Source organism: Catharus ustulatus, chromosome 7 (genome assembly GCF_009819885.2).
Source record: "Catharus ustulatus isolate bCatUst1 chromosome 7, bCatUst1.pri.v2, whole genome shotgun sequence".
NCBI lineage: Eukaryota > Metazoa > Chordata > Aves > Passeriformes > Turdidae > Catharus > Catharus ustulatus.
Window position 1 is genome coordinate 34,870,230 of NC_046227.1, and position 23,250 is coordinate 34,893,479.

General features: G+C 36.0%; 1 protein-coding gene across 1 annotated transcript in view; it reads right to left on the minus strand.

The window, feature by feature from the left end:
- LOC116998804 (low-density lipoprotein receptor-related protein 1B-like) overlaps positions 1-23,250 on the minus strand; it is a 535,307-nt gene that overhangs the window by 6,561 nt on the left and 505,496 nt on the right. The window contains exons 44-55 of the mRNA XM_033064919.2: positions 18,187-18,379; positions 17,309-17,434; positions 15,159-15,287; positions 13,687-13,806; positions 12,573-12,686; positions 12,234-12,383; positions 9,600-9,722; positions 7,702-7,821; positions 5,665-5,793; positions 4,031-4,153; positions 1,384-1,524; positions 104-291 (exon numbers count right to left, since the gene is read on the minus strand). Of these exons, the coding sequence (XP_032920810.1) occupies positions 104-291; positions 1,384-1,524; positions 4,031-4,153; positions 5,665-5,793; positions 7,702-7,821; positions 9,600-9,722; positions 12,234-12,383; positions 12,573-12,686; positions 13,687-13,806; positions 15,159-15,287; positions 17,309-17,434; positions 18,187-18,379 (1,656 nt within the window). The remainder of the gene's footprint in view (positions 1-103; positions 292-1,383; positions 1,525-4,030; positions 4,154-5,664; positions 5,794-7,701; positions 7,822-9,599; positions 9,723-12,233; positions 12,384-12,572; positions 12,687-13,686; positions 13,807-15,158; positions 15,288-17,308; positions 17,435-18,186; positions 18,380-23,250) is intronic.

The following is a 23,250-nucleotide window of genomic DNA, read 5'->3' on the forward strand; positions in this document are numbered from 1 at the left end:
CAAGCAGGTACCACACAGTGGGTCTTTATTATATCATGCAGTAGCTAAACGCTTAAGAACTAAAATCTCACTTTATATTACACCACATTTTGCAATAATTCACCTTGTATCCAACAGGAAGGTCCTGACAATCTTGGGAACAGCCACTGACTTTCTTACTGAGGCATTCATTAACGTGGCAGCTTTTCTCATCAGACCCATCACTGCAATCTTCTTTGTTATCACAAACTTTGCTTTGAGGAATGCACTTCCCATTTTTGCACATAAAAAAAGAGCTGTTACATGACTGCTCTGGAAAACACAAAAGAACACACAACTTGGTGTCATCTATTAGTATTTGAAATTAGTTTTCTCATGGATCAGCTGCTGTGTGCACACAAAAGAAAAAGGTTGTGCAACAATTGAATATTTATTCCTTATTGATAGCTTTATAAAAACTTTTCCTTTTTCAGTGTCTTTGAAGGTTACACATCTCATGGAACAATGGGTGAAGACATGAACTTGTTATTCTTCCTACATATTTGTTTTCCTATAATAGAGAACCTCCACATCATCTCTGCACAAAATACAGTTCTAGTTTCCAAAAGTTGAAAAACCTGGGGATGCTGAGGTTCAGGAACACAACTGACTGAATTCCAATGCATTCCTTGCCTAATGACCTGCAAACATGTCCTTCCCTGTTTGTCAGAACTTTAACACATCATTTCAGCTACATTCAGATCCTGCAAATAACAATTGGAACATTTAAATAAATATAAGCTGGGTGTGCTGCCTCACCTCACAGCAGATGAATGCTTTCCATCAAAATTGGTATGAAGAACCTAGCTACAGTGCAATGAAATCCTAAGATCTAGACAGAAGAACTGCTCTTTCAAAAAGCCACAGAATAGAACAACATATGCAGACCAGGATTAATTTCCCTCTCAAAAACCAGTCAGACCTAATCACAATTATGAATGTAAACAGAAAATATCAATAAAACCAAAAGCATTTGGTTGATAATTTACTAATAAAATTAAAGCAGTGTCAATTATTTATAGTGGGAGCAACTTTACATCCCCTTTTGTATGACCTCCTTCTGTGATGAATATCTGGAACACAAGAAGGAGCAAGCTGGAAACTTTGGAAAATACAATATTAATATCATCTTATTCTAGTATCAACAGGAGTTATGCTATTTTATTCCACAGGAACTGGTGGCTTGGACTTTGTGAACTCAAGTTTGGATGCTCAGAACTTTTTCCTTGCAAGACATGAGCAGTATCACCATGAAAGCACTGGAAATTTAATTTATGATGTTTTACATTTGCTGACTTAGAACCCTAAACCATCACTCTCAAAAGAGAAAGGTCACACGTGTTCTTCAAAAAATCACACCCAAACCTGAACTTTTGCACTTGGTGTTGATAGGTGCCTCATCAGAGTGGTCTGGGCAGTCAAAATCCCCATCACATTGCCACTGGGAGTTGAGCAGGCACCGTCCATCAGCACAGGTGAACTCTCCAGGACGACAGCGGCGATACCCTGCAAAAACAGCAGCCAGTCACCTCATGCTTGCTCTCATAACTTCAACATAAAATCCTGCATATTTGAGGAAACACAAAGAAAACTATTTTTTTGCTCCATTTAGAGATGCAGAGTGTTGTGCTCATACATGAGTGGCTACCAGCAAAGAGAGAAATAAATAATTCTCTTATGCAGCACCATAGAGTCATGGAAAGATTCACACAGATGTGAAACATATTTATGCAGATCTCAATCATAAATACCTTTTCTTTTTGGTGTTATTTCATTTATTCCTGTTATTAGGAGATAGCTTAACAATATCCAACAAATATTTTTGTGGTGTGCTAATGGCACTGTGTCTTCCCTTTAAAGCATGCCAAACACCAAATCATTTCAACCATAATTAACACACATTTTCTAAGATGCCCACAAAATCAAAACTTATAGAATGAATACATTTTCAAAATAAAAGAGGATTTATAGCAACAACAACAACAAAAAAATATACATAATGAAGTAAATAAACCACAAATAGGCATTTGCTTTTTAGAACATATTGGCTTAACTGAAAGTTCTAAAACTGACAAAGCAGTAGAAAACTTAGAAAAGTTATAAAAAATATACTTTTTTTTCTGTTCAATTTTAAGTAATTATTTATTAGGATTTCATTTAAAAGGCTTATACAATTGACTGAAGAATTGTACCAAGGAAATATTCAAGGAATAGAATGATTGTGAACTTTAAAAAAAAGTTAGTTAATGTTATTTCTGAATAGTACTCTACAAAGTAAACAACAAGAAAATAAACTTTTCAATTATGCAAATGGAAGAAAGAAAACCAACTAAATGAAAACAAAGCATAGATTTTTAAATGTATTCAATTAATTCAGTTTTTAGGACTATATTTCAAACCAAATCTCATGTCAGGTCAGTAGGCTGGTGGCTGAAGAGCACCTGGCTTATTTTGGCTCTCAGGATGGAAAAGGTTTAGCTCTGCAATCCCACAGAGCTATGAGCAGGTTCCTTAGCTGGAAACCACAAGGGTAAAATCCCGGGGAATTACATGGTTTAGTTTTAAATCCCAACAGCACCTTGGAAAGTGTGTTTTGGAATTTGACTCCTGCTCTTTCCAAGTAGTTCCCTTTCCCATAAAAGAATGCAACCCTTTCCTAAAATTGCAGGATAACGAGTTTACCACAGCAGCCACACACTGAGGCGTGTATTTGATTACCAGGGAGCAGAAAATTGCATTGAAGCAGCACAGCACAAACACTGCTGCACATTTCAGTTTCCCCAGCAGAAATTAAATACAGCCAGTGCCTGAAGGCAGGTCCACACTAAATTGGATTAGGAATTTGTACATCTCCTGCTCCTTTTGCTGTTCCCTCCTTCTGTCTCTTTCCAAAAGTCTGACAAAATAAAACTATTTATTTGCAAGTATTTTAAGGGGCATGTATAGTTTTAGTGTGGGTGTATATAATGGTATGGAAAAGAAATTAAATATAACAGTAAGAAATTATAAGCATGAAGAAAGAAAGGCAATTTCCAAAGTTTGTGACTGTTTAGTTCTAAGTAGTTATTGAGATACTGAGTCTGGGGCAGGACGTGCACGCTTCTCTCTGTGTTTGTGTGTTCAGAACCTTTTGGGACTAATTATAAAATGGTGTTTGAAAACCCTTAAGTTCTATAAATTTTGCAGCTGTGATTTGCCCACTGTGCTGTTGCTAATGATGCTGAATGTGTAATTCACTGATTTACTGTTAATAAATTAATAAGCATGCTTTTTTCTCACAATCTTTGAGTGCCTGCTCACATATTTTATGCACAGAGCCCCTTAAGGTGGTGTCCACAATAAAGACATCTATTATAGACAGATATTTTCTAGTTGTTTTCTGTTATGGCTCTCATTTCCGGAGGAAGTTTAGTAATAAATAACCAATATTGATTGTAACAGCACAAAATCAGTTGTGATAATCATGAATTTTGAAGGGAATATTTGTTCTGTGTTGGCCATAAATATTATTTATATAGTCTAATGTTTCTGAGTACAGCCCAGATACATTGAACAGACACTCAGAACATATAAGAAACCCTAAATTCATGTGAATGGTGAAAATTAAGCATTCACATACAGTTATAGATGATATAATTTAAATGCAGTGATAATCAATACATATGTGTTTGATTATTTGATAGAAATAAAAACATATAGACAGACGAAGACAAAAATATGTATGATAAAGATATACTCAGTAAATGAGAAATTCTAGAACACACTTTTAAAATTCTCTTAAATATTATTAGGAATCAACTGTAAGACATTATGGGAAATAATTTCCCACCATAGCCCCAGATCCAGGTTAATTCCAAGCTGTATTAATTAATGGATAATTTAAAAGTGAGAATTAAAACAATTTAGAAACTGAAGAGCTTTCTTTTTCAATAGTAGAGTACCAGACCCTGAGGAATGCCTTACAGTTAGCAGTGTGAAATTTTTCTATTTGTTCTATTTTTGTTATACTTGCCACATTCCAGGGATTCATCTGATCCATCTCCACAGTCGTCATCGTGGTCACAAACAAACTGTTTGGGAATGCAGACTTTGTTATGGCACATGAAAGCATTCTCATCACAAGTGTTATTGGGAGCTAAGGAAAATACAGCACATGGAAAAAATAAAAAGAAAGAAAGAAATTGAGAACAATCAGATAAACAGCCGATTTTCTTACACAAAGATGAAATGAGAAGTGAATTTGAGTGAATTCAATGGAAATAAACCATAACTTTTTAGTCAGATAAAAAGCATCACACAATTCAATACCAGAAAAAGCTGCTCATCACAAAGAAAGCTACAGAAGTAAAGATAGCTAAAATCTTCTGTAATCCAAGACAGAAAAGCTTCAGAAGTCAATGCTGTCTAACTAAACTAAGGTCTGGCTCTGAAGAAAAGAATATTTGGAAAGAAGAGATGTCCTTATATTGGTCTACTCCTGAATAAATGCTCTTTGAAGTCCAAAAACACTCAAAATATATAGAATATATATTTATATACCATTTTTATATATGAATAAAAGAATCCCCTCCAATGAAACTTTCACTGAACTCTTGACACTGATAATGGAAATGTATCTTCGGAAACCTGGAAGTAACATTTTATAGGGCAAGAGATGTCAGGATCTGAACAATTAGCCAGAATAAACTGAAGATAGAACGTGCATCTCCCTTCTTGATGCATAACCTCCATGACATGATGTAAGGGTCAATCCGAAGATTGCCTGATTCTGCCTCACAATCATCATCAGAGACTGAGACCCTGAGACCCTTGAGACCCCTGGACCCCACCTCTCACTCTGGGCAGGAGTTCTGCTCTGGCCAAGGTGGATGCTTGCCAAGGGACTGTGTAGAGGTGTGTGTGCTGTACTGTCATGGTACAACGGACTCGGGCAGGTACAGGGCAGAACAGCCGAACTTTCTGCACCTGATTCTTGAAGCCATGGTCCTCTGAACACAATAGTCCATAAATCTCCCCACCTGTTGGCCAGTGGCCACTCGCCTTGGAAAATGACTATAAAATTACTACTCTCCAAAGAGACTTTGAGACTTCTTTCTCCCCACGGATGGAAGACATCGCCAGATGATCCGAGGATGTCCCATCTGTTGGTAGCTATTCCCCCCTATTTCTCTCTCTCTGTGTCTCTGTCTCTGTGTCCCTTCTCTCCCTCTCTACTTCGTCATCTTTATATCTCTCTCTCTCTCACCACTACCCCAAAACTGAATTGTTTGCCCCCAATAAATTGCTTTGCTGCTTGCTGCTGAACAAAACCTTAGTCTCGCTGTTGTCCTTTGCACCCCGCGGTCGAACGAACCATCACGACCCCCGCTCAGGTTGCATGGACCATGACACATGAGCAGCAGCATTTTCTTCAGGAAGAGCAATAAAGCTGCAGAGTCACAATTGTGCTCATTTTCACCATAAAGTGCATAATGCCTGTGGCATCCTGGGCTCCAGCTGGGCAGATCTGGAGGCACCAGGCTGAGTTAAACTGGGAATGATCCCACTCTGAGTGCTCACAGGAGCCAGCAATCTTCACCAGCAAAGTGGACATGCAATTAACCCGAACAGGATGGAAATGACATTTGTGTTGAGATGCAAACCTACCACAGCCTGCTGTGGACAGCTCATCGCTCCCGTTGGGGCAGTCGCGCTCGCCGTCGCAGAGCCAGTGCTGGGGCACGCAGGCGTGGGAGCCCAGGCAGCTGAAGGTGCCTGCAGCACAGGTCACTGAGCCTGGGGAAACAAGGCAGGGGAGCCCTCAGCCCCTAATCCCAGCAGGAATATCCTAACCCATGTTTTTGTGGTGATTGGTAATGGTCAAAGGGGTTATTTCGTTCTACCTGCTGGCTAGGGGCGTTTCACAATCAAATTTTGACTGTCTGTTGTTTCTTCCATTCTTTTCATTTATTCAGCCTCCTAAATTTCCCCCACTTCATGGAAACTATCCAGTAGAGTAATTTTCCAAACCAGGTTGGGTCAGTAACTTTGGCTGCACGTTTGGATTGACTGGAGAAAGGAACTGATCTTGCAAACCACAGAATCCCTGCATCACCAAAAGTCTATGCCAGGAAGCCAAAGGCACTCCAAACTTTTGGTAACCAGTCGCACAGAAGAAAACACTGTGTACCAAGTACAACAGTGGTGGGAGTAAAAAGATATTTGACAGCTCTGATCCAACTAACTCAACATATTTTTTACCTAATTTTAATTTTTTTGCTATTTTTTAGATAATATTTTACCCTAGGGTTAAACTTCCTCCATTTGGAAGTAAATTTTTGTGCAATCCATCACTTAATGCATTCTCTTAGATAAGTTAAATATACTTTACTTAAAAAGAGAGACAGGGCATTTTCTACTAGTTTTAATTAGAATTTAATAAAATATTAAAATATCTTTAAAAATTATTTTTTACCTTATGCAAAAGAGGAAACTTTTGCTTACTTACACTCATTTGCCATTTTTTGATATTTCTGGAATTAAACTTCATATTAAAAACAGTACTGATTTTGTTAAGACTGAAAAATCTGAAGTTATTTTCATCTCTTTTCTCCTTGCAATTCAGATCCAGCTACTGTTCCTAAGAAGAAATACAGCCTTAATTCTCCCTTATTCATACTCAGTGCAGATTTTTCCCTCTTTGAGAGAAGTGCCCTAAATAATTAATATTTTACCATATTAGAACAGCATAAGTTCTACCTCCATCTCTTTCATTTTCTGGCATTTCTACATATTTGCTTGATTAAGCAACTGCTTTAACAGACCAGATGTTTTTCTCTGTCTACTTAACACTTCCAGTTATCAACAGTTATCAACAATATTTTTACTGGTGTGATAACACACCAGAATAATGGAATAAATATTCTTTGTTGAATGCACTTTAAGAAAGAGGATTTTTGTAAAGGAACATATCTTTAATTAATATTGTTTCTTTTCCTTGCATCTTCAACATTCTTACATTCTTCCATTTTGCTTTCATACAGCTTTTTAAAGTTTTCTACCTTTTCTGTTTCCCACAGGAACATATCTTTAAGAGCAAAGAGCTGAAATTTTAAAAAGAAACTTAAAATACAGAGAATGAGGGAAGCGACGTATAAATATCACTAAATTGTGACAGCATGACTTGACACAATGTGATTTTCTTTGGAAAAGAATTAGCAAACGCATTTCTAATCCATTGAGCCCTGGAATGGAAACAAAACTTTCAATTCCTTGTGCACCTTGAAGGGTTTGGGAATTTTAAAGGGCTATCATGCAGTATATGCTTATGGTATAGAAAATGTTAGAGGGAATAGAAAAATGAGCTAGGGAAAAAAAAAAAAAAAAAACCCAACAAAAACCTAAAACAAAAATACTGCAAGTTTAGGGTCTTTGAGCACCTGGCACTCAAATGTAAAACTCAAACAGGGGTTTTAGCTCAAGGATAGGAACTGGAGCACAGGCTGGCTGTCCTTCTACCCATCTGGTTTGCCATTCATAACTCTACTGAGAGAATTACACAAATCATAAAAAGGAACCTATCTGCTGGCTGGGGGTGCTGAGGGAGGAGATCCCCCCAGCCTTTGGAGATTCTGTCCTTGTTCCCTTCCCAGGCTCTCTGGAACACTGAGCAGGATGGGGCAGGGCTGAGCTGACCCCACTCACCACAAACGGCGTCGCTCTCGTCCAAACCATCTCCACAGTCATCCTCTCCATCACAGGTCCACTGCCTGGAGATGCACTTGTTTGCAGAGCAGGCAAACTGATTCCATGAGCAGGAGGAATCTGGGGATGACACCAGGCGCTGCATTTGTTAGGTTCACAACATCACTGCATTCCCTGCCATTCCAACCGCAGTTTAGGATTTTTTGCACAATTTTTTTGTATTAAAACACTCCAAGTCTTGTTATTAAAACACTCTATTCTTATTAAACATGTTATCAGTTTGTTGCATTCACCAACACATTTTTAAAAATAAACAGTGAGACATTGCAAAGACATTCCAATATTTTCAAATATTTTGTAAGTGGGTTGAGGATAAACATGTTAAGAAAACTGAAGCCTGGTTTGAGTATTTTACAGATGCTACAACTACACTGAACTGCTTTATTTGGATAGAAGGACAGAGAGGGGACAGTTCAAATTTTCCAACCCAGCCTCCCTCCTAGTATTCCAGAAGTTAACTCCAAGATGTCTCACAAGAAAAATTGCTGTGTGTTTGTTTTATCCCATTTACACTTTTCTATACATTGAAAATAAGAGCTTCCACAATTCAAAATCAGACTGCAAAACTCTCCTAAATCAATGCTATTCTTTTCTGAAAAATTCAGGTCTTCCATTTTTCCCTGACTTCTATGTTTAAGACTAAAGTTTCTTTTGTTGCAATTGAACAACAAATTTTAATATTATCATTAAAAACAATTTTAGGTAATGAAATGAAATTAAAAGAATTTAAATTTAAAGGAGATTTTTGTAATAGATATCTCAAAATGGGTAAGAGCAATCAATGGGGAAGAAACATTGACTTAACCCCTCCCTTTTGCCCGCAACAATCAGCTAGTTTACAGTATTGTACACAAGTGTATAACACCTGGAAATGTAAACACCAAGTTGTGCTTGAGAAATTTGGCCAACAGAAAAGATTCTGATTGTTACAGTGCACAGTACTTCCTAATTTCAAAGTTATAAGACAAAAATATACAACGTGAACTGAAAACCAAGTATGGAAGCATGTTAGTGGGAACTGGGTCATGAAGAGTAATATAAAATGTTCAGTCATGGAAAGAAGGAAAAAACAAAAACAAAAACAAACCAAAACAAAACAAAAAACAAAACAAAACAAAAAAAAACCCCAAAAAACCCCAAAAAAAACCCCCCAAAAAACCCCACAAACCAAAACTGGAAAAAAACCCCCAAATTTCAGGTTTTATTTAAATAGGGAGTTGAAAAATTTGACACTACTTTCTGGTACAATTTCATTACAAAAATAATCCGTTCAGGTAATCCATATAAATTGGAAAGACCAGCTCTTACTAGGAGTAAAACCAACCTGCTTTGTACCTCAGTTAGGTAAAATTAAAGAATCTGAAAAAAATCTGAGACAGAACAGACCCTTAACCCAGTTCACAGCTCATGCTGTATTTTATTTACATCACTTTTGTCATTACTTTTAATAATTATATCTGTATGGTCTTTGATACAAAGCAATGTCTACTTTGTGGTTTGGATATTTCCTACTGGGCTCCAGATATTGATTCAAATTCATATATCTGCAAAACTCTTCTAATCAGGAGTTGACAAGAATTAGTGGAATTGTTAAATATGAAAGTAAGAGAAAACTCTGTATATAAATATATCATTAGAAGAGAAAAAACATAAATTAAAGGGCTTTTATTCTGGCATGAAATAGAATTTAAGGTATTGACAGTATGAAGTATTGGAGTTGAATCTGAAAGAACAGCATTAAAGATGTTTTTATATAATCTCTAAGTTAGAAATGCATACTTCTTTGTTTCCAAAGTGGATTAGTGACTAGAGAAGTACAAATAAGACAAAATGCTCACCACAGTGCAATTCATCTACTCCGTCCTCACAGTCTTTCTGCCCATCACAAAGCCAGGTGGTCAGAATACATCTTCCACTAGGACAACCAAAATAATTTTCTTCACATGTGGGTTTGTTTTGAACTGTGATAAAATAAAGAATGTAATGTAAAATGGTCTCTACTAGTATGATTAGGAGCCTAATACATTTCTGCTAAATTCCTGATTACTGATGGACAAAGTGTTTATGTCTAAAAATGGAGAAAAAAAATGTGTTCATTAAAAAAAAAAAAAAAAAGTGATAGCTAAGTAGTTTAGGGAGCTGAAATAGTTATTCTTGGTTTTTTAGAAAAGAATCAGAGCACAGCTTCAAACTAAATCAAGAGGTCTAGAGAGGAAAGTAGTTCAGTTTACAGGTTTTGAGGTCAGGCAGGTCAGCATTGCTTGTTGTTTTACACTAGCTGAAGAAATTGCCCTTCTGATCTTTCTGCTGTCATTTACAAGATAATCTAATTGTGGCAGTATTTTGGTCACTGGGAGAAGCTACAAATCTCATGCATGCACTGACTAACAGGAGCCACACCAGTGGTGGTGGTACCAGAGGTTTAGACTTGGGCAGAAATTAAAAAGTTCTCCCTTGTCTTTTTATTTTGAGTCAGAAAGTAATCTAAAATTTGACTTTTATGAAAGCTTAGAAACCAGGTGTGAGGAAAGAAAACATGCCACATGTAGAATTCCATGATGCAAGCACAAATATTAGTCTAATAACAGCTTATTTTCAAAATCTTAAACAAGGTCCTGGGAAAGCCCAGGATGGAGTTCCAAGCCCTGGAGACCACTGAAACTCTCTGACATGCTTTTCATTATTCTCTCAGTGTACTGGATTTGTTTTCAGCCTCCTCTCTTTTAAAAAGAAAGTTAAAGAAAACATTTATGGTTTCTACAGTTGTATGAATGAAAAAACAAACAAAAAAACACAAGAAAAAAGAAGTGGGACATCTCTGATGACTTGGTAGATATTAAGAATTCCCTAACTATAGCTACCCTCCTTGAGTATTGTTCTGTAATTCTCTGTAAGAACAATGACACTGAACCAAACTGCTAATGGGAATTGCAATATTCATAACAGAAACAACACTCAAAAACTTAATGTGCCAGAGTTGGTCAGTTCTGAATGAAATGGCAAAGGAAATCACATGTAGGCTGAGTGGGAATGGTATTGCTTCCAAGTAAAGGGAGGAATGATCCAGACAATTAGTCACACATTAAAATGATGGAACATTTTGGCACACATTTGGAATTCAGAGAGAAGTAATACAAATAAATGGACAATGGAATAAAATGCACATTAGTGTACTTATGCAACATTAGTTTACAGAAGCTGTAGCACACTGCTCTCAACATTTTCCTTAGTATGGAAAAAAAAACCTTTCTTTGTCTAAAAATACAGCAAATTAAGGTACTTTGAGGTTAATGAAGTGTTATGTACAATAAATTCTACATAATTAAGAGATAATCTGGACAATGTAGAGATTAGAATAAAAACTCTAATTCAATATGCATTTATTTTGTAGGACTGATGGAGGTTTTAATGGCAGGTTGGCTGACAGCACTGCTCAAGTCCTAGGCTCCTCTGGATCCTGGTAATATTTTTGTTAATAAATTTGGCATAATGTATATGAGAAATCAAATAGAACCTTCTGGTGACACAACAGGATTACCACACAGAAAAAGAAAATATTAAATGGAAAGAATCAGATTATATTCACTACTATGCAAAAATTTGATGGCATTGAAAAGCATAAAATTAGAAGTTTTAATTTTATAAACTAATAAAATTTATTATTTAGTAAATTTTTTATTTAATGCTAGTTCTTAGAGAAGAGAGAGTTACTGGTCAACAGAAGGTTAATTTCACTCCAGAATGAATCAATTATTAAAAAATAGAAAAAATATGTTTTTTCATTTTGTACTTAATATTCTCTAACTCAAACAAGGAGTCCTGGATAAAAATGGAGCAAACACATAAATGCCCTTCTTCATTAGGTAAGAACTGAGTATTGTGAATAATTCATTGTAGGCATTAGATATAACCTCGGTTCTGTGTATGGGGCTCAGGTTCTCATGATCATTTTCTCGTGGCTGAAGACCAGAACTATCACAAAAGCAATAACCCTGACAGCCTATTCCAAGGACCTCCACCAAATAAAAGAGAAAGTAAAACAAGTCAGCAAGAAAAGAAATACCACCCACTAAAGCAGTAGCTAGTAAAAGTTCCTGAGTGATTATGCTGATGCTTGATGAGCTTGACATTTTAATGACTCATGTTTTCCTTAAATAAAAATGATAAATGACAGGCCTAATCTGGAGGAAATAGAAAGCTAGACAGTATAACTTGCTTCAGAAAAAAAAAATCAGTATTCATTTGTAATAATTTGCATAATCCCAGAAAGCACAAAATAAAGGTCCATAAACTGCATTCAGCATTGTAATAATCTCTGTGTTAAATAAACTAGTATTGACTGAATAAACATTTTGCAACACAATGAGAAACACTCTCAAAAAAAAAAACAACCCAAACTTTTCTTTTCTTTTCTTTGTTTAAAAGGTAAATTAATGTCTTAGATTTGGGTTTTTTTTAACTTTTTCAGTTACCTGGGCATTTTAGTTCATCTGTATAATCCCCACAGTCATTAGATCCATCACAAATCCATTCTGGCAGTATGCAGAGGGAAGTGGAATTACAGCTGATAAATCCTGAAGATTTTATGCCAAGTTTATAGAAGTAAGAACAGTTTGTATTATCTGGAAAGAGACAGACAATTAGCACACACCTATCAGGGACTGAGAGCCTCACAGTTTAATTTCCACGCTGGGCTCGAGGAGCTCACGCAGGTGCTGGAATCCCAAGCAGCAACGCCCAGGAATTAACTGCTACATAACAAGGAATAATCACGGAGCAGCTGCTGCCAGGGAGCACAAACACAAACTTACTGCAGTTCTTCTCATCCGAGGCATCTGCACAGTCGATGATCTGGTTGCACTGCGCTGATTTCCCGACGCAAGCCCCATCTGCACAGCGGAATTCTGTCGAGGCGCACGCTGAGTCTGGAACATATGGTTATAAAGGATGTAAATTTGTCTGCTAAACAGACTCTTCAGATGCACATCATACACATGATGATGCTTAAGCCTTCTGCCTTCCAGAATGGAGAATTCAGAACACACTGTACCTTCCAGCAGATATATGATTTTGAGTTTACTACACCCTGTAAGTTGCTAATTTTTTAATTTATTTTTTTGGCCTAAAAGTCTTTCAAGGTAATTCAATTCATTTTGAGATAATGAATATTTGAGGGAGGAAGAAACATTTTCAGGATCATCCATTAATCTCTCAGGTTTACTTCTTGTAAAACCAGCTTGGGGTTCTTGCCTATAAGTTTATCCCTCTACTTATATTCATTTATATCTACTTATATTTAGGGAAATGATTAAAAATAACTTTCAAAAAATGCTTATTACTGCAGCTATCTAGCTTTTTAGTGATAAACCTTATGGAATCATATCCTCATCAACCTTTCTGAATTGTAACTAAGGGTTGGTGTAGCCTCCTTGCTGGTCATTATGCATTGGCTGATGCATGGATATAAATATTCATGTTAAAAGACATAAATCAAAAAACAATTCTGATACAAAAAGGAGAACAATTCTAGCAAGCTTTGCAAAGGACATGGACATTGCCATACATCTGAGAAGAAGAGAAATAGAGCTTTTGCTGCTTCAAAGAAGCACATGCAGAGAAGAAATCACCCATCTTTCAGCCTGTCTGCTGAGTTACTCTCATTACTTCACAGAAGAAACAGCACCTGTATTTTATATTTTATACATATAAAAAATAAAATATTATATGTATAATGCATATGTATATTTTATATTTCACAGCCAAAACCACTCTCCTCCTAGGAGACTGTAGGTGCAAACCAAAATCAGCCTTTACATCAATCCCACATGATTAAACCACATATTACTTTCCAGCTACTCCTATTTGCATAATGAGTATTTACACAGCAATATTCCGAAATCACCTTGGAAATAAAGTGCCATTTACCTTTGCAGTCGAATTCATCAGAGTTGTCACCACAGTCGTTGGCGCCGTCACAGACTTTGTGGCTGGGAACACAGCGGCGGTTGGAGCACGGCTTGAAGCCCTTCCGACAGCCTCTGTTCTCTGCAAAGTCAAAGGCAAGCACATGGTTGGACTGACACCTCATGGAAACAGCCTCACTCTCAAGCCAAAAAATACTCCAGAAAATATTTTAATTGTTGCTGTGTTCCAGGCTACAGAAAAAAAAAATAACCTACAGAAATTGTTCATCTATTTTACAGCATGACTTGGATAAAGGGATGAAAAGCAATAAATGAAAGCATGATGAGAAAGAAGGACCAAAAAAAAAAAATTAGGCCTAACTTCCAGTTTTCATTATCTTGTGGTACAAAATGCCCATTTACTTTAAATGCATTCATTTTGACACACAGAATATTTGCATGTGGCGTCACACAGAATGAAGCATGCCAATGTGGCCTAAACCAAAATAGGAATAAATAGAGATTAAATAACAAAAAAATATTAGCACAGAAGTTTCTGGATTTCTGAGTACCAATACCAACAGTGCTCTGCTCAAGAACACTGTTGAAGAACGTATGAATTTTACATGTAATATGTTTGAAAATTCAGAACTGATTTACTAAAGCCCTAATTATTGCAGAAGTCACAATAATAATGTTCTCTGCATTAGTTAATCAACGATAATGAGTCCAGCATCCTGTTCTTTATCAGATTCAGAAAGCAACACCCTGTATATGACCCAGTCCATGAAAGGACCCCCATAATTCTGCTTTTTTCCCATTGTGTAGCAGAATATTTGGCACAGTTGATTTAAATGAGGCAGTGTTCACTGTCACAGTAATAGAATGTCCTTCATAAAATTATGTGACAAATCCATGGAAAGACAAATTGTTGGTTCTCAGAATCACATAGAATCATGGAATGGGTTTGAAGGGACCTTAAAAACCATTTCCTTCCACCCTCTGCCATGGCAGGGACACCTTCCATTATCCCAGGCTGCTCCAAGCCCTGTCCAACCTGGCCTGGAACACTTCCAGGGATGGGACAGCCACAGCTTCTCTGGGCAATAAATATTTTATTTATAAAACATTTATAAATTTAATAGCTAGCATTTATATATTTTATAGTACTGTACAGTAAGGTATCTTCCATCTTTAGAAAAGTACTTAGCCATGTTTTTCCTTATTTTTGTTTTAGGGACAAAAACATGAGAATATTTGAGATGCTTTTTATTAAACATGTCAGTTAATACATGAAGTTTGCAAGAAAAAAAATATTTTCAGGTATTTTTTCCATGTCATGTCAAGGTTTTTTTAATGTGTATTGGCATTTTCTTCCTGGGCATCTTGGCCGAGCAGGTGGTGTGAATAAGTAGAAAAGTCACAGAGGAAGCAATCTAAGAGTGTATGACACCAAAATTACAAAACCAAGGTGAAAGATCTGGAAATACCCACCACAGTAGAAGAGTTTCTCATCAGACTTGTCCTTACAGTGAGCAATGCCATCACAAGTCAGTTGATAATCAATGCATTCACCGTTCCCACATTCAAACTCTGAATAGATGTTGCAAGTAGAATTTTTACCTAAAAAGAAACCACATTAACACGTAATTTTTTAAAGCTTCTACAACTTGTGAAAATGAGGAAAAAATGCTGGCTGCATCTCAAATTTGACCTACATGAACTTTGAAAACCTGAATACAAAACAGTAAAACACACCATGAGATCAGAACTTAAAAGCTTCTACAAAGAGAACCTATAAAAGAAAATTGACAAATATCCATGAAGGAACATGCAGACATCCATGAAACAACTCACAGACACTCATTCTGGTAAGAACTTTGGAACTACTGTGCTCAGCTGCCTTCTAATCAGTCATGCCTTCTCAACTCCCAGCTTGAATGACACAGCCTAAACCCCAATGCAGAAAACCTGCTGCTTCCATTTTACTTATTTCTTTTTTTCACAAAAACCCTTCTCTTCCCATCTAGTGGATGTTTTATCTATTATTTTAGAAGAGAACCAGGTGTACATTTTAAATTTTTACTCTTTTACTTTAAAAGCTAAAACATATTGCAAATTGGACACAACAATGTGGTCATGAACTTCATGATAGGTCATCTGTTTTGTGAGCAGGGTTCTAATCAAAATATCAGAGTGGAGAGAAACGAGGAGCATTTAGGACAACTCAAGAAGCACAATGGGGAAATGATACCGTGTTGTTATGCTTCTTTCTTGTTTCCATTATAATCACTTCAGCACAAATTCAGGAAGAACCCATGTCTGCTATATGCAATAGTAAAGCCAGTATAAATTGAAACCATTTCTTGATTTGATTCAAACACAAAGAAAAAGTGCTGAAAATAGAGATTCTGGAGAAAGTGAGATCTGGTCTTGAATATGATTTATTTAGTCCTTTACGTTTGAATTGAAGTATTTTTATCTCTTTTCCCTCCATTTTCTAACATTGTAAGAACTTAGATCTTATGGAGAGTAGTTCTCAATTGCATTTGTAGTTCACCTAGTTCAGCATCTTAGACTGCAATCTTTAGGAAAAAATGAAAAGAATAAAAGTACATATAATATATTATAATCTGCCCTCAGTTCAAGTCTAACTGGACACCCTTGCAGAGATTGCTTCAAACTCCATCTTGCAGAAAGAAAGCATTTTAATGCCTCTCAAACAGTTTCTTTGGTGACAAGTAAGTAGTCAGAGTAGTCATTACCCATATCATCATCTCTCTCTCTTTGAATTTCACTGAAGCTTTGTCTCAAGACTCTTGACTGGCAGTAAGTTATACAGCCTAATTACACTGTGAAAGGACAGCTAATTCCTTTTCTCAGCTGGAATTGCTAACTTTCAATTTTATTGAGCATCACTTTCAATTCTGTTATGAAGGAAAAACTTTTGATCACAAAGCTAAACTGAAGTCTGTCTTGTTTCTGTCCTTTCTGTGCTACTCTACCCCATCATTTAATGTCTTTCTTCTTTTTTTTTTCCTGATAGCTCAGATCAACATTTCTGCAAGCATTCTATAGAATCATTCAGAATATTAAATCTTATTTCATGTCCTAGATGACAATTTAAACATGGTTTTACCTATGAGAAATGTAAGAGTTGTGATGCATTTGGAAAATAAAAATGCCATATAATTATTATAAAATAAATTGTTAGGCATGTGAATTCATCTGCTGAACCTCTCTCACTTCCACTGCCAATCACTGGTCTGATAACATAGAGAGATAGGTGAGAAAGGGCTTTAATTAAGGTTCAACTTCAGTAACTTATCCCACATAACCCCAGGGAAGGATACCTACAGATATTTCCATCTACCTCAGCAGCAATTGTGATAAATACGTAAAAATCCTATTAATAAGAAACAGAATCCCACTCTCATTACAGGAGTTTAAGGAGAGCATTAACACTTTTCAACCCCCCAAAAGACTTACAAGACAAAAGAGTTAAAAGTCTGGTTTGTGCTGAATTGCCAGATCAATTTTTACAGTATATAGAAGAAATAAAATGAATGGCTTGGGCCAACTGTCTTATGAAAGCCACGTGCCTCACAGCACAGGAAAGCATCGTGCCAGCCACCATTACTTACTCACACATCTGTTATCATCTATCAGGACTCTGTCCCCTCTGCAGGAGCAGTTCACTCGTCCATCAGGTGTCAGAAGGCATAAATCATGGCAGCCTCCATTCATTTGTGCACAGGGAGATAACTCACCTGAAAGACAAACGACAAGAGATGAACTCTCTTTTATTAAATTTGCTTCAATGGCCAATGTCTTTGAGAGAGCAAAGATCACCATATCTCAGATTCACGGCTAATTGATTCGGGTTTTATCAGTCAGATGAAAATGTCAGCATCTGTCAGATGCTGGCATGCTGAAGATAAACAAACACCTGGAAAATAATAACTTTGAAAACCTGCAACACTCAAAACTGCTGAAATTTGACAGGAAAGTATTTAACACTATCCACTGAGATAAAACCCCACAGCAGAAAATTCTGAATAATGCCTATTTACTTGGGAAAAGGTTACACCCTGTGGACACTGCTGAAGGCTCAGGGAAAATTCCTGCTTGGATTTTCCCTGGCTGGAAGTTTTCTCAAAGATAAACAAGAAGAGAAAGAATTTAATAACACAGATTAACACCTGGTGTTGAGCACAGAATAGTGTGTGAGAGATGTGACAAGGGGTGCTGCTTTCTCCTGAGTAATGAGCCATTGTTCTGTCTTTGTTCTACGATCCTGTCTGTAAATCTAAGATGGATTTGTAATAAAATGCTTCTTCTACCCTCAGAGGAAGTCGGTGTTGCTATTGATTTGCCGTTCGTAGTCATATAGCGACAATACCCCATCTTTTCTTAACAAAAGGATTTCTGAAACACCACATAAGCTTTTAACTTGGCTAAAACTAAGTAAAACCCCTGAAATGAATGATATTGGCATTAAGAAAAATGCTTTGTAGCTTACAGCTGTTGGTGTCGTTGGCAACAGCGATGATGCCCATGGGCTGGTGCGGGATGTCGGAGCGCAGAACTTTGGTGTCTCCTCCCGTGTATTTGCTGGAGCGCAGGATGGCTCTCCTCACTCCATCTGACCAGAAGATGTACTCATCATACACAGCCAGGCTGAGGAAGGTGCCTGGGCCAGACTTCACAATGACCTAAAACGCAGAAGTGAAGAAGAGAAACGGGAGAGGAGGAGCTGTCGCTGAATGAGAAGATTTTAAAGCGCAAACTGCGACTCCCGTCACTTTTAGACAAAACACTTAATACTTTTATACCTGCAGCACCTGAGGAAGGGAGATAACAGCACTTAAAATGTGTTACAAGGATGCCACAGGCATCCAAATTTCAGAAAAACAGGCATCTGTTCCTTAATTTAAAAAATCACAGTTTATCTAAATGTGCCTGTGAAAATACCTGCTCAACACTTTACCTGCTTAATAGTTCCAACAGAAGAGGGAAGAGGTTCTTTCATGGCTGAAAGTCTAAAAATTCAGTCTTTAGTAACCATAGTGAGCTGAAGAGCTTTAGAACTGAAGAGTGCTCATCACATCATCAGATTAGAAAGTTTAACCCTAGACAATTCATGTTTCCCAGTTCAGGGGGAAAAAAAATCTCACCACAGCAAAAACTAATTTAAAACTTAAAAGGAAACTTAAAACGAAAAAATGAATTGAAGGTCACTATAAAATAAAGTCTGAAAAAAAAAAGTAGAAATACAATTAATTTGATCCCAATCCAAATCACAGCTCCTGTACAATATTTGCATATGTTCTTTCTTTCCATGTATCAAAATTAAAACTTCCACATGAACAGTTTCCCTTCTGAAGAATCTGATTAATTTTTATCAGTTTTTTAGTTGAAAGTTTTATTTTGGCTAAGTAGAATTACTGCAAGGGGGTTAATAATTCTTCGTTAGGTAATGGAGATAAATTATACTCTTACTATTTTTATTGAATTGTATTCTAAGTTTCTCTGGGAAAATAGTAAGTTATGTATATTTAAACAGTGGTAACAGTTCTCAATTGGGCTATTAAAAAAATACAAAATCCTGTGTCTATGTGCTACATATCATAGGGAAGTTGGATAAATCTAGAAAAATTATATCCTTTAATATATCTACTTAGATCACCATGGTTTCCCCTCTGCTTTGTGTGCTTTATCCTCTCTCCCAGAAGGAGTTTATAACAATGATGAGATTTTACGGAAATCTCCATGAACCAGCAATCTGATGGACCTGAGCCCTCTGTGTTTGCAAGAAGATGTTGTGTGACAGCTTTTTTAAAAATGCTGGGATGAGAATGGAGTAGTAATAATCAATTCCATATTTAATTATTAAATAATTCATTGTGGGTGTTTCATGTAGGAAGTCTTTCTCTCAAAATAAGGAATGCACCTAACAGGACATCCAAATTTAATTTTGTGAAACAAAACCCCCCATTTGTGATACTACAGCTATGTCTTGGAGACTAAGAAGGTGCCCAATTCTGCAGGATTTAATACCAAGGGATGCTCCAGGTTTGTCCTCACCAGTGCCAGTTCAGGGTATCTCAACAACCTGCTAATATAAATAATTATAGGTCTGCGCACAGGAACATTCCTGCCCATGTTTAAATTCATTTATACAGACAGAATGTCAAAATTACTTACAATAATTGGATAATTATAACAAATTCTTCTTCAATATGCACATCATGTATTTCTGCATATTTTAAAGAGAGTTGGACAGCAAATAATTTTCTTCAGGAAAGATTTTTTCCTAGTAATAAATATCCCAAGAGGACAACTTTTCCCTAACCAACATTTTTCCAGAACTAAAAGTATTAAAAGATAAATGGGAACATATTAATGGCAAAAGATTTCTTCTCTAATTGTGCACATTTCCAGTAAGACACTTTCATAATACACTCTTAAAAGCCTGCACTATTCATATTCAGACATTTCAGAAAAAAAAAAAAAAAATCATGTATGTTTCTGAAAGATCTTTATGAAATCTGGCCATGTAGATTGTGCAGCACCATATTCTTCTCTGTGATAGTGTGAAACTGTCCCAGCTGGAAAGATTTTATTGTTACAACAAAGGCTAAAGCACTGCCCTGCTCATCTTTCTGTGCTGGGGAGCAGTGTCCTAATTTATCTCAGATTGTAACAATAGGATGTAAATTCACTAGAGCACTGACCATTGCTGCTCAGCCTTGGGAGAGCTGAGATCCAAATACAGTGGCACAAAACCAAACGTTTCTTCACTATTGCTCTATAGCTCTATTTCATTTCCTGGTCTCTGTATTATGTCCCAGCCCTATCCAAGGACACTGGTTTTATTCAAGTAATGAAAAGAAAGACTTCATATTTCTGTCAGTTCTTTGCCGGCTTTACAGCTCTCTGAAGTTCTAATTCGTATAGTTATATTTGAAAGTTGTGACAATTTTTTATTTCTATTTTTTAAAGTCTAAATTTATAATACAACTTGAAACAACAAGTAGAATTTTAAAACTTTAAGGAACCATTAAAAGACTTCCCTACCATCCCTTCCACCTGCAAGAGTGGAAGTCAGACACATCCAAGAGTACATCCCATGTTTTTATACTAAATTATACCAAAGTTCAGCTACAGAAGATATTTCAAGCTCTAAGTAACGTGAACTTTTTTCTTTGGTTCCTGTAAAGAGATGAGGAGGCTGGGGGGCTGGAGATGTCAGAAGTTTACAATTTAATTTTAATTGGGATCCTTACTCTTTAGAATTCTGCTTTTAAATATGTCCAGAAAGCTTTTGGTTTAGCATTTGACAGCTCTAATTTGAGACATGTGCAGCAGTTTCTCTAGAAAAACATGACTGAAAAAGCAAAGGAGTCAGTCAGGGAGACAAGTCAGGCAGAGAAGAATTTCTAAGAGAATACTGTAATTTGGATGATTTATATAAAACCCTTATTAGATTGTCGTTTAGAACTAGACTCAGTGATTCTTATCATGACAACATAAAACTTCTACAGAAATACCGTATTTTTTTAAAGAAGAGTGCATAAAGTTAATGCACCAGCTTAAAATATGATTTGCTTTTATTTTTTGTATTTTAACCCTAATTAATGGATTATTATTAATATTTCTCTTTCACAATGCTTAATAAATGGCAGCAGTATCTAATAAAGTTTTAAAATGTTTTTTTAGGGTTATTTGCTTTTCTAAAGGCACCAAGTCCTAAGCAGTATACAGTTGTGAACATGAAACTGCACTTAAAAAGGTTAAGAATACTGATTATTTAAAGTCAATTGCATTATAAAATCATTATACAACCATAAAGTGATACCAGTAATTAAAAAATAAATTATTTTTAGATATATTAAAAGATCTGACAGAATCAAGTTATACAGAGTACCACATTAGCCAAAGTTATTTATTTTATTCTTTGAAATGAAAGACCTAAAATAGTATCCCATATTTATTTAGTTATGAATACTGATTTTAAAACATTCTAGAGGAGGAACCTATTGAAAAAATATATGAGAAAGAAATACAGGGAAACCTGTGGCTAGGGAATAACTTTCATTAGGTTCAAGTTTTACATTTCTTTGCAGAACTACTGAAAGAAAGTAACTCATCAATGTCAATGGAGTGAACTCTTTAGAAAAACAATGAATAAAGCAGGGGTAGGTGTTTCACTCTTTCTGTTGGCTTTGGTCTTCAGATGAATATTGAAGGTGGACATTTGAAAAGTTGAGAAACAAATTTTTATTTTTTTAATATATTTGATAAAAAAAAAATAAATTCAAGGATAGAACATTCCCACTCCAGCTACTGTATTTATATTGCTGGACAGGGAAAATTTTAAAAATCCACAACTTCACTTCTAGTGTGATTAATTGCCAAGAATATCTATACTGTTCCATCTGCTTTTCACACATAGAAAGAAGAATTGATTAAAAAGCCCAAAACGTAACTCTTGTTCCCTTAACTGTCATAAAAGAGGGAAATAGGAGAAGCAAACCATGGTGAGGTTCAATGTCTTGGTGGTAAATTGTGTATATTGTGCTAACAACGTAATTTTTTCCTGGCCTTTCTTGTTTCTCTACAATTATTGTTTCCATTTAGAAAAATTATAGGGAAATCATAGAAACTGACAAATTAATTTCTCTATAAAAGTGGGCTCCATTTTATTTTTTTCTCAGACCAACCATCAAAGCTAATTAAAATATCTGCCTTCTAGTTGACATTATTTTCCTTTGGGTTAGTCTTCATGTCTGAATATTTATTTTTTCATAGAGAATAGAGCAATGAGATTGTTGACAGAATTACATTCAGGACTTGCACCATTTTCACTGCTGATACTCAGATTTTGGGGAGAACTTCTAATAATTTTTAGCTCATTCTTATTTTAATGGAGTTAGACATTCTACATTTCAATTTCCTCATATTTTGCACAATTTCTCCCTGTTCCAGCTGCCTTGGCTGATCTCACTTTTATCCTGCCTTAGTGAGTTATTTGGTCACTTCTGAAGGTAACATTGATGTAATCATGAGTAGCTTCCAGAACTGACCAAAATTATTCTGCTGCCTTCAAGGATACTTTTATTTCAAATAAATATAACAACACATAGGAAAAGTAAATTTCAGAGGTCATAAACTTAAGTTTTTCATAAATGCACAGCCAATCCTAATGTTTGCACTTCTGCTCTAGACTGAAGAAGATATCTGATAAAATCTAATTGAACAAAACAGAAATTGAACACCAACGATGGAACTTCTTTAATTGCCTTAATACAGGAATTCAACAGAACAAAACCCAACATCCTAGAAACTGAAAGTTACAATTAATGACAGGTTGCAATTACATGAAGTTTATAATTACCAGAAACACCTCTAAACCCCTATTGGTTTTAACAATCACATCTATACGCCTATGAAATTATAACTGAGACCAAAACATTCCAGTCTGGATGTTAAAAAAATAACTGTTTCCTAGGTTTTCACATGTAAAAAGTTACAACTTAACAGTGAAGAAGAAAAGGAAAAATAAATCAAAGTAGCTCATGAT